At 40.8% G+C, this 12,788-nt stretch overlaps 1 protein-coding gene across 1 annotated transcript; it reads left to right on the top strand.

Moving 5' to 3' along the window:
• Window positions 1-320: 320 nt before the first annotated feature.
• Window positions 321-12,081, top strand: MTFR2 (mitochondrial fission regulator 2). Its single transcript, XM_037520438.2, has 8 exons — window positions 321-375; window positions 1,402-1,518; window positions 3,843-3,947; window positions 4,666-4,778; window positions 5,628-5,863; window positions 7,276-7,627; window positions 8,912-9,086; window positions 11,216-12,081. The coding sequence occupies exons 2-8, from the start codon at window positions 1,456-1,458 to the stop codon at window positions 11,246-11,248; spliced, it is 1,077 nt and encodes a 358-aa protein (XP_037376335.1). The 5' UTR covers window positions 321-375; window positions 1,402-1,455; the 3' UTR covers window positions 11,249-12,081.
• The last annotated feature ends 707 nt before the right edge of the window (window positions 12,082-12,788 follow it).

Genomic DNA, 12,788 nt, shown 5'->3' with positions numbered 1-12,788 from the left:
CGCCCCCAGCGAGCCGGCTCATTTAACCGTAACTAATGAGCGACGTCGCCCCGCAGCCAATCACAAGCAGCGATCCCCGCCTGGCCCAATGAGGTCGGCCACGCGTCGTGGCCCGCGGAGTTTGATTTTCCGCCCGGGACGCGGAAGTAGCGTCCTGAAGACGGGCCGTGGGTTGGGGGTTCGGGGCCGGGCGGACGCGGGGGCGAGGGGCTGCAGGGTCCTCACCACCCGGGGCCTGCCCGCCGAGGCGATCGGCGGACCCGCACTCACGTCCGAGCGCGCCCGTACCGCGACTGGCGCGCGCCGGGCTGCGTGGACGGGATCCCGCCCGCAGCCGACGCCCGGGGCTTGCTGGCAGGTCGGAGTCCGAGGCAGGTGAGCGGGGCGGCCTGGGAGGTTTGCAGAGCTCCAGAGAGCTTGCGGCCACAGCCGTGGCACGACAGCACTAGTCTCACTCACAACCTGGTAGAGTTTTCTATTCCTTCTATTTAAAATAGGCGAGATGGGGTGGGTGTGAGGAAGAACTACTCACCTTTTCGCTACACCTGGACTCGCACCTCTGCCTGCCTTCCAAGGTGGCCCGAACCCATCCCTCCTCGGAGTCTCAGTGCCAAGCTCAGGAGACAGGGAGAGTCTCATGGCTCAACCGGTTCCCTGTTCAGTGTCCAGGTGATCTATTGCTGAGTGATGTTAACTATGCCCCTTCATAGACCAAACACCCTATGAAATTTTAATTGCAATTTGACACATACAGTTTTCTTTCCCAGCCCTTCACTACTCCTCCCCCGCCCCTTGTCTCTTTCTCTTTGACTTCCTACAAAACAGTGGTGGGTGTAAGAGAGGGACTCTTCCAGGTTATTTAATATAGTTCAAATTGTTAGGGGGAAAGGATGTTCTGAGCTAATCCCATACAGGCTTTGTGGACTCCACCCCCACTCCAGACCAAAGCCATCAGGACATTGGGAAAGACAAATCCTGTCACCACCAAAGGGAAGGTGGCTGGGACCTGAGGGTGGAATTAAGCAACCAGGTGTGGTATAAAAACCAAACACGTGGGCCTTGGGGGTCCCTCTCTCCTGGCCTCCTGGCTTCATGGCTCCTGGCTCGGGGCCAGCTCTCAGAGTGCCATTTGGGATTCCAGATCCGGGGATCGTAGGAAGCATTTAAAACTTTGTCACCCACTTTTCTCCCTAAGTTGTACATTTCCTCATTTGCCCTTCCCTTGTAAATAAACCTTTTATTAAGCTTTCATGTATGCCTGCAGTAGAGTATTAATAAGTCCTTTTAAGCGCGTGGGTGAGGACCCACAGTCAGGCACCCTGTTTTGTATCGGGGCTGCCCTGTAACAATATGGCAATTATTTATTATTCAAGAATATTTTCTAAATTTTTTTCCTTGAAGGTGTCAAAAAGCCCATAATGTTTCATTGAATTTGCCTCTGTATTTGCTTCATCGATGTCTGTCATATTGAATATCCTAAGAGAGATGCTGGAATATTTTGGTGTTCCCATAGATCAGGTAAATGTCTTTTAATGGATTTGAATGAACTTGGTATATTTGTTTTTGGGTCTCATTTTGGAAGTGATTTATATGTAATATTTAATATAAGGCAAAATTGCTGTTTCTCTTTAGGTGTTAAAAAAGCAAATTTACTGTAGTAAGCTTTGATAGAGGTGATTTCAGTATGTTTGCAAGCATAGGAGGAACCTCATAGACAGGAAAAAATTTAAGAGAGATGAGAAAATGACTGAGCAATGTTCTGCAGAAGGTAGTTGGACAGGGGACGTAAATAAATACACTTTAGGTTATAGGTTTACACCTCTTGGTATGTTACCACACCATCCCAGACCCACCACTAAAGCATCAGCAACCCCCAGTGGACTATGGTGAAGGATAACTGGTGCCTGGTGGTAGGCCTGAGGTGGTGTGCTAACATCTGAAGAGGTGTGAATATATAACCCCAAATCATATACAGTGTTATAAACCATTGCTACCTCAATTAAATGTGATACATTAAAAAAACCTTGAAAGAAGATAGTCAAAAGTAGAATAGAAATGAGGGATGGTGGAGAGATTTTGAATAGAGAGAAATAAACTTGAGGTTTGTCATATCAGAGTATTCCATTTTCTCAGTAAGAGCAGAGGTAAGGCCCTTTGCAGTTAATGGAACTGGCATTGGGAATTTCAGAAATTGGCCACATGTCACCATTAAGTAATTAAAATATCTAAACTGAGGTCTACAATGAATTTTAAAGACAGTTTGAAAGGAAAAATGTAATTTCAACTTTTATACTGTCGATTACATGTGTTGAAATAATATTCTAAATATTGAGTTAAAGTATATTGAGGAAAATTGCCTACTTTTTCAAATGTGGTAACTAGAAAATTTAATTTTCATGTGTCGTTTGTATTTTCTTTCTTTTGGAGAATGCTAAGGTGGTTCTAGTGTAACCATGTTGAAAACTGTTGCCTTGAAGGATTCAAAAGGAATCCTGCCCACGGAATTCACAGTATAATGGGGGAAGAGAAAGCTACAAATGAAACAAAGTCACATGTAATTGTGTGCCCTGTATGGTACTTATTGGAACTAATTTAGGAATTCAGAGCCCAGAAAGCTCCTGAGAGTGGAAATAATCAAATTTGTATAGGAATGTGAATCTGACATTAATAGACAGGTGAAAACTGAACCAGAACTGGGGCTAAAGTTGCTTGGCAGTGAGGATAGTATTAGCTTGTTTTGGGGATGACGAGAATTTCTTAACCCAAAAGAGTGTATGTTTGTGTTACTGGGTAGTAGGAAATTAAGTTGGATAGAATTGGCCAAGTTGCAGAGGACTTTAGAGTGATTGGAGAATGAAATGAAATGCCTGGTGTATTTTGTAAGCTGGCAGAATTGACAGAATATTAACTCAATCAGCATTTAGTGTTAAATTGAGGTTTTTGGATGTGGTCAGATAAATTCAGAGCCTTTATTGTTTCAAAGCAAAAAAAAAAAAAAGTAAAAGTAAAAACAAATATCAAAGAGACAGCATGACTTTTGGCAGAAGGATTCTATGGGCTGATGATGTCTACATCTTTCTTAACTAGGCCTGTAGCTTCATTTTCACCTGTGCTGTGTATTCTGTATGCTGATGATTCCCAAATCTATGTCTAATACCAGGTTTTCTTCTGCGCTCCACAACTGTTATCCATCTGCTTACTGTATATGCTGCCTATTGACTATTTCCATGACGATACTAAAAGGATGCTGCTACCTATATCTGTTGCTTGCAGTAAACTTTGTTTTTCTTATGGGATCTTAGGAACAATGAACAATCCAGTTTTCAGTGCATTCTTTCTTTGTATTAAAATCTCTGCCATAGAATAAATATTACATCATATTTTGGGGAGGTACTTGTGCAAATAGCTTATGCCAACATGGGAAGCCGGAGCCAAAAGACAAAATATTACTTGAATTATTATAGTAGCACATTTTTATTATTTTTTTGAAAACTGAGTTCTAGCAGATATATTACACAGTAAAGCATCTTAAAATTGCCTAAGACCTGATTAATTTATTCCCTTTATCTCTATAAGGGAAATTACTTGAGTCTACTGTGTATTATTTTACTGCATGAAAAATTGAAATTATCAGTTTTGATTGGGCCAAAATATGGGATTTTTAGGTGAAAGGAAGGAGGAGGGTGTCTGTTTTTCTGAATAAACTTCCCAATGGCATTTAGACATTACCAGAAATAGAACAAAGTGAATTTGTGGTGCTATTTTAAGAGATTTTTTTCCTCTGGAATGTATATATATTAACTCCCAGTCTTTTTTTTTTAAATGCTTTATGTTCTAAATAGGCTTTGCAGATTTGGGAAAATAAAGACTATGGATCTACTCGGAGTATTGTTCGTATTATTGGGAAAATCCTTCCTTTAGCACCTTGCCCCAGGCCTACTTTTGAGGTAAGTAAGTCAATATGCATTATTTAAGAACACTGCATAAAAAAAAAATCTTACTCCCAAGGACATAAGGTAAAACAATAAAAGGAGAGTTGTTTTTTTTTTAAAGATTTATTTATGCATACAAGAGCTGTGGTATAGGCCAGAGATGAGGGGGTGGTGGTGAGAGGATTCACCAGAGACAGAGTGGGGAACAGAACAGGCAGACTGACTGAAATACACTGTTGAGGGGAGCAGCAGGCGAGACAGGAGAGGTCTGCTGCGCCATGTGTGTTGTTCCCTGGTGGGCTGGGGATCAAACTCCTCGTGCTGCAGAGGCTTCGGATTGCTTCACAGTGCGGTGCATAATCCCTTGCGCCACCAGGGAGGCCCAGAAGGGTTATTTTCTGCAAGCCAAAAACCTTCAGTTTATCCCTGGAAAAATAAGTCATTACACAGGGTTTTGTTTCTTTAAATAATTACCTTCAAAGCTGAGCAAATGTAGAGCAATATCTGAGTAACTCCTTAGTCTTCTAATTTCAATTTTCTAGATGACACTAACCAGGGGAGAGACTATTGCTACATGTGTACTCAGAATAACATTTTCCTCGGTACTTTTTGTTGCTAATGGGTGCATGCTTTCTTTTTCCTTTTCACTGTTGGATTCTTTAATTTCCTTAGGACATGTCTTTCCCCCTTACTCTGTGTAGAACTCTGACGTTATTTTTCTTTTTCAATTTAGTTGGTCCCAGTCTTAAATTCTGTAGGGACGAGTAACTGTGGATCTGTAGTCCCCTCTTTTGCTGATATTCTGTGTGTGGCAAATGAAGAAGAAGCCAGTTGCCTCAGATTTCGGTAATTTTACATACTTTTTGAAAAGTGGGATATGGGCTATAAATCTGAATTCTTGCATGTGTTGGGACTTGTTCAAACTAATTGAGCCTTTTTAGTTCATCTGTATTGCTCTGTGGCCTACTAAAATTTTTCCAATAAGAATGACTGGATGTTTCTCATTTTTAGCTAGTTTTCCTAATGCACATTTGAACCTAATACCAGGTCTAGGAAGGAAAGGTATTAAGAAGACATCAAAATCTCTAGGTTCATTTTTAAGAGAAAGTGGTTTCCTGTACTAGAGATTAGATTTGTTTTGTTTTATATGTTTAGCCAAAACTTCTGCAGTTTACCCTTGAACTACATGGGTAAGTGTACTGACCCTCAACATAGTTGAAAAATTGAGAATGCAAGCTACGTAAGATGTTGTGCTTGCCCTTAATGAGTATTGAGACAATCATGAGATAAAGAGCAAGTCTGATTTTATTTTGGTGTCTTTAGTCTTTGTGTTTTTTTTTTTTTTTTTTTTTAAAGATTTATTTATTTATTTATACAAGCACTGGGTACAGTCAGAAGTGCGGGAGGGTGAGAGGATTCACCAGAGCGGGGAACAGAACAGGCAGACCGAGGAAACACACTGCTAAGGGGAGCAGCGGGCGCGGCAGGAGAGGTCTGTGCACCATGTGGGACCCTCACCGGTGGCCAGGGATCGAACCAGCGCTGCAGAGGCTGTGGGCAGCTTCACAGTCCAGCGTTCAACCTCTGCACCACCAGGGGAGGCCCTGTCTTTAGTCTTTGAAAGACTAATATTTCTCTTGGAAAATTTCCTTCCCTCATTCTGTCTTTCTCTCCATTTTTTCCTTCCACCCACAGAAGTAGTATATGGAAAAATGAAGAAGAGGAGAAAATGGAGTTTTCCCATTCTTTGCAATTAGTTTGGGATCCACTGTTACCTGCTCTAAGACATAAAAAAACAATGAAAAATAATCGCCCTTCAAGTGATGCTGCATTTAAAAAAATAGCTGCTCTTGAAGATGAACTAACTTCTCTTCGCTCTCAAATTGCTACAATTGTGGCAATGCAGGAACTGAAAAGAAGTACAAATTCTAGTAAGTAACATATTGGATTTTTTTTTTTTTTATTTATTTATTTATTTATTTATTTGTTTGTTTCTTTGTTTATACATGCACTGGGTACAGTCAGAAGCGCGGGAGGGTGAGAGAATTCACCAGAGCCAGAGCGGGGAGCAGAACAGGCAGGGGGACCGAAGTACACTGCTGAGGGGAGCAGCGGGCGGCAGGAGAGGTCTGCGCGCCATGTGGGACCCTCCTCTGGTGGCCGGGGAGCTGCCGGGGATCGAACCGGCGCTGCAGAGGTCGCCGGCAGCTTCGCAACCCAGCGCTCAACCGCTGCGCCACCAGGGAGGCCCACATATTGGATTTTTGTTTCAGTTAGATGCTACTCAGTATTTAACTCAGTATAGGTTTGAGTAAGGATATTTGATGCTACTGCATTTTGTGAATGACATTAAAGGTAAAAGATTGCTGGGTGTATGAAATTATGTCTGATAGTTGTCAGAATGAATTAAGACACATTTGTGGTGAGAACACTGACTTTGGTTTAAAGAAGAGCTTGCTAGTTTATTGCTGAAAATCATGCTTTTGTATTTAAAAGGTTTGTTTTTTAAAGTAAGGTATTTTAACTTCAGAAAAGCATTGGAAATTAAGAGGATGGAAACATTAATTTGAAATGAGTATAGATTTGAAGCTTCATATATTTGTAGTTTAAAGTTAATGTTGCTGTACTTCCAACAGGCTTAGGTGGGTGATTCTCTAAATGATCCTTTTCTAAATTTTAGACTTAACTTGCTTTCACCAATACTCATACACACAATATATATGTATAAATACATCAACACACATATAATTTATGTAACATATATTTTATAGTATTATAAATAGTATAAAATTTATATATGTAATATGAATTTATGATTATATATTAATAATTAATATAAAATATAAAATATAAATGCATTTTTTAAAACAATCATGTTTGAATTTTGAGCCAATTTTTCATGAAAGCATTATATACTCAATACCCACCTTTGCTCTTGCCTAGAAAACATGTTTGTATGGTTCTACAGTGTCATAATAGAATAGGTATACCAGTTTGAGTGTTTCTAACTACAAGTTTTTGATTATGTTTTAGCTTGATTAAATAGAGGCTGACATTTTCATTGTACGTGAACTACTGAAAAAGCACCTTTTATTTTTTCTTTAAAATGTGTGCTTCCCTTTCCTCCTGTTAGGACCTACACACAGATTCCTAATTGAATTCGAAATCAGTTTACTCTTTGGCTTGCCTCTTATAGAAAATGCTTAGCAGATGGGATTGCTTCTCCATCCTTCATTACTTTCTTTGCATTGCAGAAATTGCTCCTGTGTTGGTTCTCATTAGTGTTATGTGTGCTGTTGGAGAGAATGTTGCATGATTTTTCAACAAACTTTTTTGTTTTTAGACTCCTTTGACTTGAATGATGGACCTATATGTTTGGGACAAAGGCCGTCATGGGAGACTGCTCAGCTGAGGGGTGAACCAGATCTATTTTCAAGTTCATCGCCTCCCTCACCTCCTCCACCTCCACCACTGCCCCCTCAGTTACCTTCTCTACAGCCTCCCAGTTCTCTTCACCTAGAATCTAATAATATATGTAATTCAGATAATTCAGGGACTGAAATGAAAAAACAACACCCAGGTGCTAGTAAGACCAATTGTAGTCATCGTTCAAAACACCAGAAAAGTAAAGATGTTCCAAACATGCTGGATGTTCTAAAGGATCTGAATAAGGTGAAGCTTCGTGCGATTGAGCGGTATGTTGTCATAATTTGAGAGATGAACTAAATTTTATTGATGATTTAAAGAAATTATAGTTGTCAAAGTAAACATATCAAATCTTTTATTCTTCACCCTGAATACCCTTCCTGGAATGATCATTTTCAATTTTCATATCAGGAAACATTTACAGGCAAACTATTTCCTATAGTATCATTACATTTTGTTTGTTGAATAATTTTTTTTTAAATTAGATTTAATAATTGCCTCTCAGTTGCATTTTTTTTTTCTTCTTCTTTGGAAATTCCTCTCCAGGAACTCTCTGACCTGTTCCCACCTCACATGTTGCTCTAAGACCGCTGCATTGTTCTCATCCTAAGAATTTCCTTCACTATCATGAACATTTTCTTCCTCTTCTGCCTATGTTGCTTCACCCATTTTTTGGGTGTCCTATCTTCTTGTAACTTCCTGAGAAAGGGTGCTTATAGACTATTTTTGGACCTTGCATATTTGAAAGTTATTTTTTTTCCACACTTAATGACTACTTGGCCTGGGTATGTAATAGGTAGAAAATAATTTTACTCAGAATTTTGAAGACATTATTTCATTGATTTCTTGCTTCCAGTATTCCTGTTGAGAAGTAGATCTATCTCTGATTCCTGATACTTTGTATGGAAACTGTTTCTTTATTCTTTTTTTTTTTTTTTTAAAGATTTATTTATTTATTTATATAAGCACTGGGTACAGTCAGAAGCACGGGAGGGTGAGAGAATTCACCAGAGCCAGAGTGGGGAGCAGAGCAGGCAGGCAGAAGGACTGAAGTACACTGCTGAGGGGAGCAGCGGGCGGCAGGAGAGGTCTGCGCGCCATGTGGGACCCTCCTCCACCGGTGGCAGGGGAGCAGCCGGGGATCGAACCTGTGCTGCAGAGGCTGCGGGGCAGCTTTGCAACCCAGTGCTCAACCACTGCGCCACCGCCACCGGGGAGGCCCTCCAGGGATGTTCTTTTATAATGTTCTTTGATGGAATTATTATGGAAATTATCACCTTGGGGTCAGATTGTGTTGGTCTTCTAAGATGGGTAATCCTCTCTGCCCCCACCCCTGGCTGATAATCTTTTCTGACCCCACCTCATGTTCCTAGAAACTTCCATGGCAAGGTTTAGTCTAAGGCTCATTAATCATCCCTACCCCCACCTCTGGTATTTGTCCTCCTGAGATCTTTCATCCTTAGGTTTTCTATTCTGAGTTTCTATCACTTGTATTTGTTTGTCAACAAGATGGTTAAACTTACCCAAAGTTTTAACTTACTCAAATTTTTTAGGTCACCTGGAGGTAGACCCATTCATAAGAGGAAAAGACAGAATTCACCCTGGGATCCAGTGGCTTTGATATCCCATGCACTTAAGCAGAAATTTGCATTCCAAGAAGATCATTCCTTTGAGAAAGAAAACAGATCATGGGAGTCCTCCCCATTTTCTAGTCCGGAAACTTCAAGGGTGAGCTTATAATAATGTAAAGTTGAACTTTTAGATTTTTAAATGTGTTGGTCCTATGTTTTCCAGTTCTCTAGAAGTGATTATCCAGAATACAATTGTTAAGGTTGATGATGTTTCTGTTGACTTACACATGCTCATTTAGCTTCTACCCTCCATGAAGTGTTTTGAAATAAAACACTTGATTTGAAAAATACCGCTGCATAGGTTTATCCTGGTTTGTCCTGACAGGTGCTAGCTCGATGTTGCCATATGCACAATGACTGAGGTCTCGAACTTTTGAAAGGACTAGAGAAGAATGTGCCAAAGATTCAGGTTAATCGTGTTTCAATGTGAACCGTCCACTGTTTATCTCAGTCCAGTATAAGGCCTTGGGATTATTTAGTTAAATAGGATGTTATTTAGTTAAATAGGATGTTATGTGATCATAATTATCTTCAATGACAATACTTCTTGGATCTGCTTAGAAGGACTCACACTATATTTCAAACAAACACTGAAAAGGACAACACTATATTTCAAACACTTGACCCGTATGATCTCTGCTTTTTTTTTTTTTTTTTTAGAGGCATGTTTTATTTATTTATTTGTTTGTTTCTTTGTTTTGTTTATACATGCACTGGGTACAGTCAGAAGCGCGGGAGGGTGAGAGAATTCACCAGAGCCAGAGCGGGGAGCAGAGCAGGCAGAAGGACCGAAGTACACTGCTGAGGGGAGCAGCGGGCGGCAGGAGAGGTCTGCGCGCCATGTGGGACGCTCCTCCAGTGGCCGGGGAGCAGCCGGGGATCGAACCGGCACCGCAGGGCCGCAGGCAGCTTCGCAACCCAGCGCTCAACCGCTGCGCCACCGGGGAGGCCCGATCTCTGCTTTCTTGAAGTCTCTTCTTTAGTTTGGATACCCCTCTTTTGGGGGTGGTTTTCCCATTTCACAATTTAGTTGAGGTACAGCATAAGAAAAAGCCTTGAGAATGGGAAGAGTGTGACAGGACAGTGTCTGTCAGGTGGGTGGCCTTGAGGAGTAGCAGATGTGACAGAAGGAGACCCAACAACTTAAAAAGCAGATGGCGACTCAAAGAGCCTAGCAGAGTGGGTGGAAATTGCCGCGCTCACATTCCAGTATGTATTGTGTGTGAGTACATACAATATTAGATGTTAAACATGTAGACTGAGATTCTTTAAGGAGGTGAACAAGTACATAGTTCATTTTGGAACGATTGCAATAAAATCCATGTGTCTAAAATAAATGTGTAACATTTGTATAGAAATTATAACGTACAGGCCTCTCTGGTGGTGCAAGGGGTTAAGAAACAACCTATGAAGCAATCCGAAGCCTCTGCAGCACGAGTTCATTCCCTGGCCGGCCAGGGAGCAACCCACATGGCGCAGCGGACCTCTCCTGACTCGCCCACTGCTCCCCTCAGCAGTGTATTTCACTCAGTTTGGCTGTTCTGCTCCCCACTGTGCCTCTGGTGAATCCTCTCACCCCCCACACCTCTGGCCTGTACCTCAGCACTTGTATGCATAAATAAATACATCTTTTTTTTTTAAAAAAAGGAATCATAACATACAAAATATTTTTTACCCATCTCATTTGATTTTCATAGCAATAGCCTAAAGGGAAAAAAAGCCCACGTTACCTGTTTCACACATAAGAAAAATAAGCCTGAGTGTGTAAGTGATGTGCCCATAATCCCACCTCTAAAGGGCAGAGCAATGACCATTTACTAAAATTCTAGGATGTTTATAAGCCTTTAGCTTTCAAAGAAATCTACTTTAATGAGATACTATTTCCAAGCGATAGGATAAATGAAGTGTTACTGGGTTGTCTTTCATCATTCACTGTTCTGAGAATTTTCGCTCTAGTCAGGTTCAGGCATCTTAGAGAAAGAGTCATCGTTTTTGCATATTTTATTGCACCCAGCTTAGGGCAGGATGCGGAGACTCAGACTGTTGTCACTGCAGCTCCGTGTGTGGTGGCGACTGTCCTGCTGCCTTTATGTCCTCAGCTCTGAGCGGTGCCTGACAGTCACTCCAAACACTGCTTATTGTGGAAAGAACTGAACACCAGCATTTGTGTTGCTTTCTTTTTTTACATTATAATGATTTCTGTGTTGAATATTTGCTTTATTTCAGTTTGGACATCGTACTTTTCAGTCAGGACAGTGAACTAAAAGAAGAACTGAGCAACACAAAAAGGTGCGAATCGTGCGCTGCATTGGCACCTACAAGGGAAGCTTGTAGAAGTAACTTGCATGTCCTTCACTGTAAACCACACAGTTTCTGTTGAATGAAGGTAGCCGAAGTCTGGACACTGGTGTATTGTAGGGCAGAGGTCGTAAGAGCCCTGGCTCTTAACAATACCTGTCTCTGGTTTTGGAAGACCGAGCAGTTAACAGTCTATTGATGATGATAGAGGTATGGAATTTTTTTTTCATGTATGTTAATGTTATTAAAAACTGTATACATTATACCTCAAATGGTTTTCTTTCTTTCTTTTTTTTTTAATGGTTTCTTAAGGGCTAAATAATAAATGATAATGTTTCTCAGAACAGTAGGGCTTCATTATAAGTAACAGACCATTTTAATGTGTTAAGAAATTAATGCAAACTAAGTCTATATTCTACTTAGCAAATGAAAGTATGTTTGGGTTTTATAAACAATGTATTAAAGCAATTATGATGTCCTAGTTTAAGAACCTTTGAATCTTTTAAAAATTGATAGTGATCTAGTATGTTTGACTTCCAGGAACTTGAAATTTTCAAAGACTATAAAATTATGTTTTCATTAAGATTCTTAAAGTTTGAGTCATATAGGTTAAGCTTCCTAAAACCTGAGGCAGCAGTTATTCTTGGAAACTAAATTTAATTGTTAAATGCTAGTAGAAGTATTTAAGGAATCGTCTTGATAAAATTTGCCAACGCTTGCTATATAAATATATATGCTTATCATTTAATTTCCTTTGTTTCTTATTGCATTTCTACTGTTTCTTTGTAAATAAATGTGCCTTTAGAATTTGGTTGTGCTCTGTAGTAATTCAAATTCACATTTTTTCCTTACTACTTTGAAAAGAACTGAGTTGTAGGCCAGAGGTGTAGGGGGTAAGAGGATTCACCAGAGACAGAATGGGGAGCAGAGCAGGTGGATTTACTGAAATGGGCTGCTAAGGGGAGCAACGGGCAAGACAGGAGAGGTCTGCTGTGCCATGTGGGTCAGCTCCCTGGCTGGGGATCAAACTCAGGCCATCGCAGTGATAGTGCTGAGACTTAACTCCTAGACCACCACGGAGGCCCCCTTTATAGGTAGTTTCTTGTCATGTTTCCCTAGACTCTTCAGACTGTGCAACAGGCTGCTTAGCTTCCATTGGACTGGCTGTCCTTTCAGAAAGTCCGGTTTGCCCACAGCTTTCTTGTTGCTGTGATAGAGTTGATTGCCTGGCCCACCTCCATTCCCAGCCCCCTTCTCGCTGGCCACCCTCCAGTTGGGAGTGGTCTGGCAGCTGTCATCTGTGACAAATGAGGCACAGGCGTCAGGTCACAGCGACGAAAACCCTGACATCACTCAACTGTTGCACCAATACCAGCAAGAGCCATCTGCAGATTTGTTGTTAAATGAAAAAATAAGCAAAATGTGGATTTTCTGTTTCTTGTAGCTGCAAGTATTCTGATACAGCAATTTGCTTTGATACCTACCTGTTATTCCTTCTGTA

The sequence above is a fragment of the Talpa occidentalis genome, unplaced genomic scaffold (genome assembly GCF_014898055.3).
Source record: "Talpa occidentalis isolate TD23 unplaced genomic scaffold, MPIMG_talOcc4v2.1 talOcc4.2, whole genome shotgun sequence".
In the NCBI taxonomy this organism is placed as follows: domain Eukaryota; kingdom Metazoa; phylum Chordata; class Mammalia; order Eulipotyphla; family Talpidae; genus Talpa; species Talpa occidentalis.
The sequence above is the reverse complement of the archived record's forward strand: the minus strand, read 5'-3'. Positions and strand labels throughout refer to the sequence as shown.

Excerpts from the sequence above, each read along its gene's own strand:
- MTFR2 (XM_037520438.2), top strand. The coding sequence starts at position 1,456 with ATGTCTGTCATATTGAATATCCTAAGAGAGATGCTGGAATATTTTGGT. Across the intron at positions 3,948-4,665 it reads GCCCCAGGCCTACTTTTGAG|TTGGTCCCAGTCTTAAATTC; the intron begins GTAAGTAAGTCA and ends TTTTCAATTTAG. Across the intron at positions 4,779-5,627 it reads GCCAGTTGCCTCAGATTTCG|AAGTAGTATATGGAAAAATG; the intron begins GTAATTTTACAT and ends TTCCACCCACAG.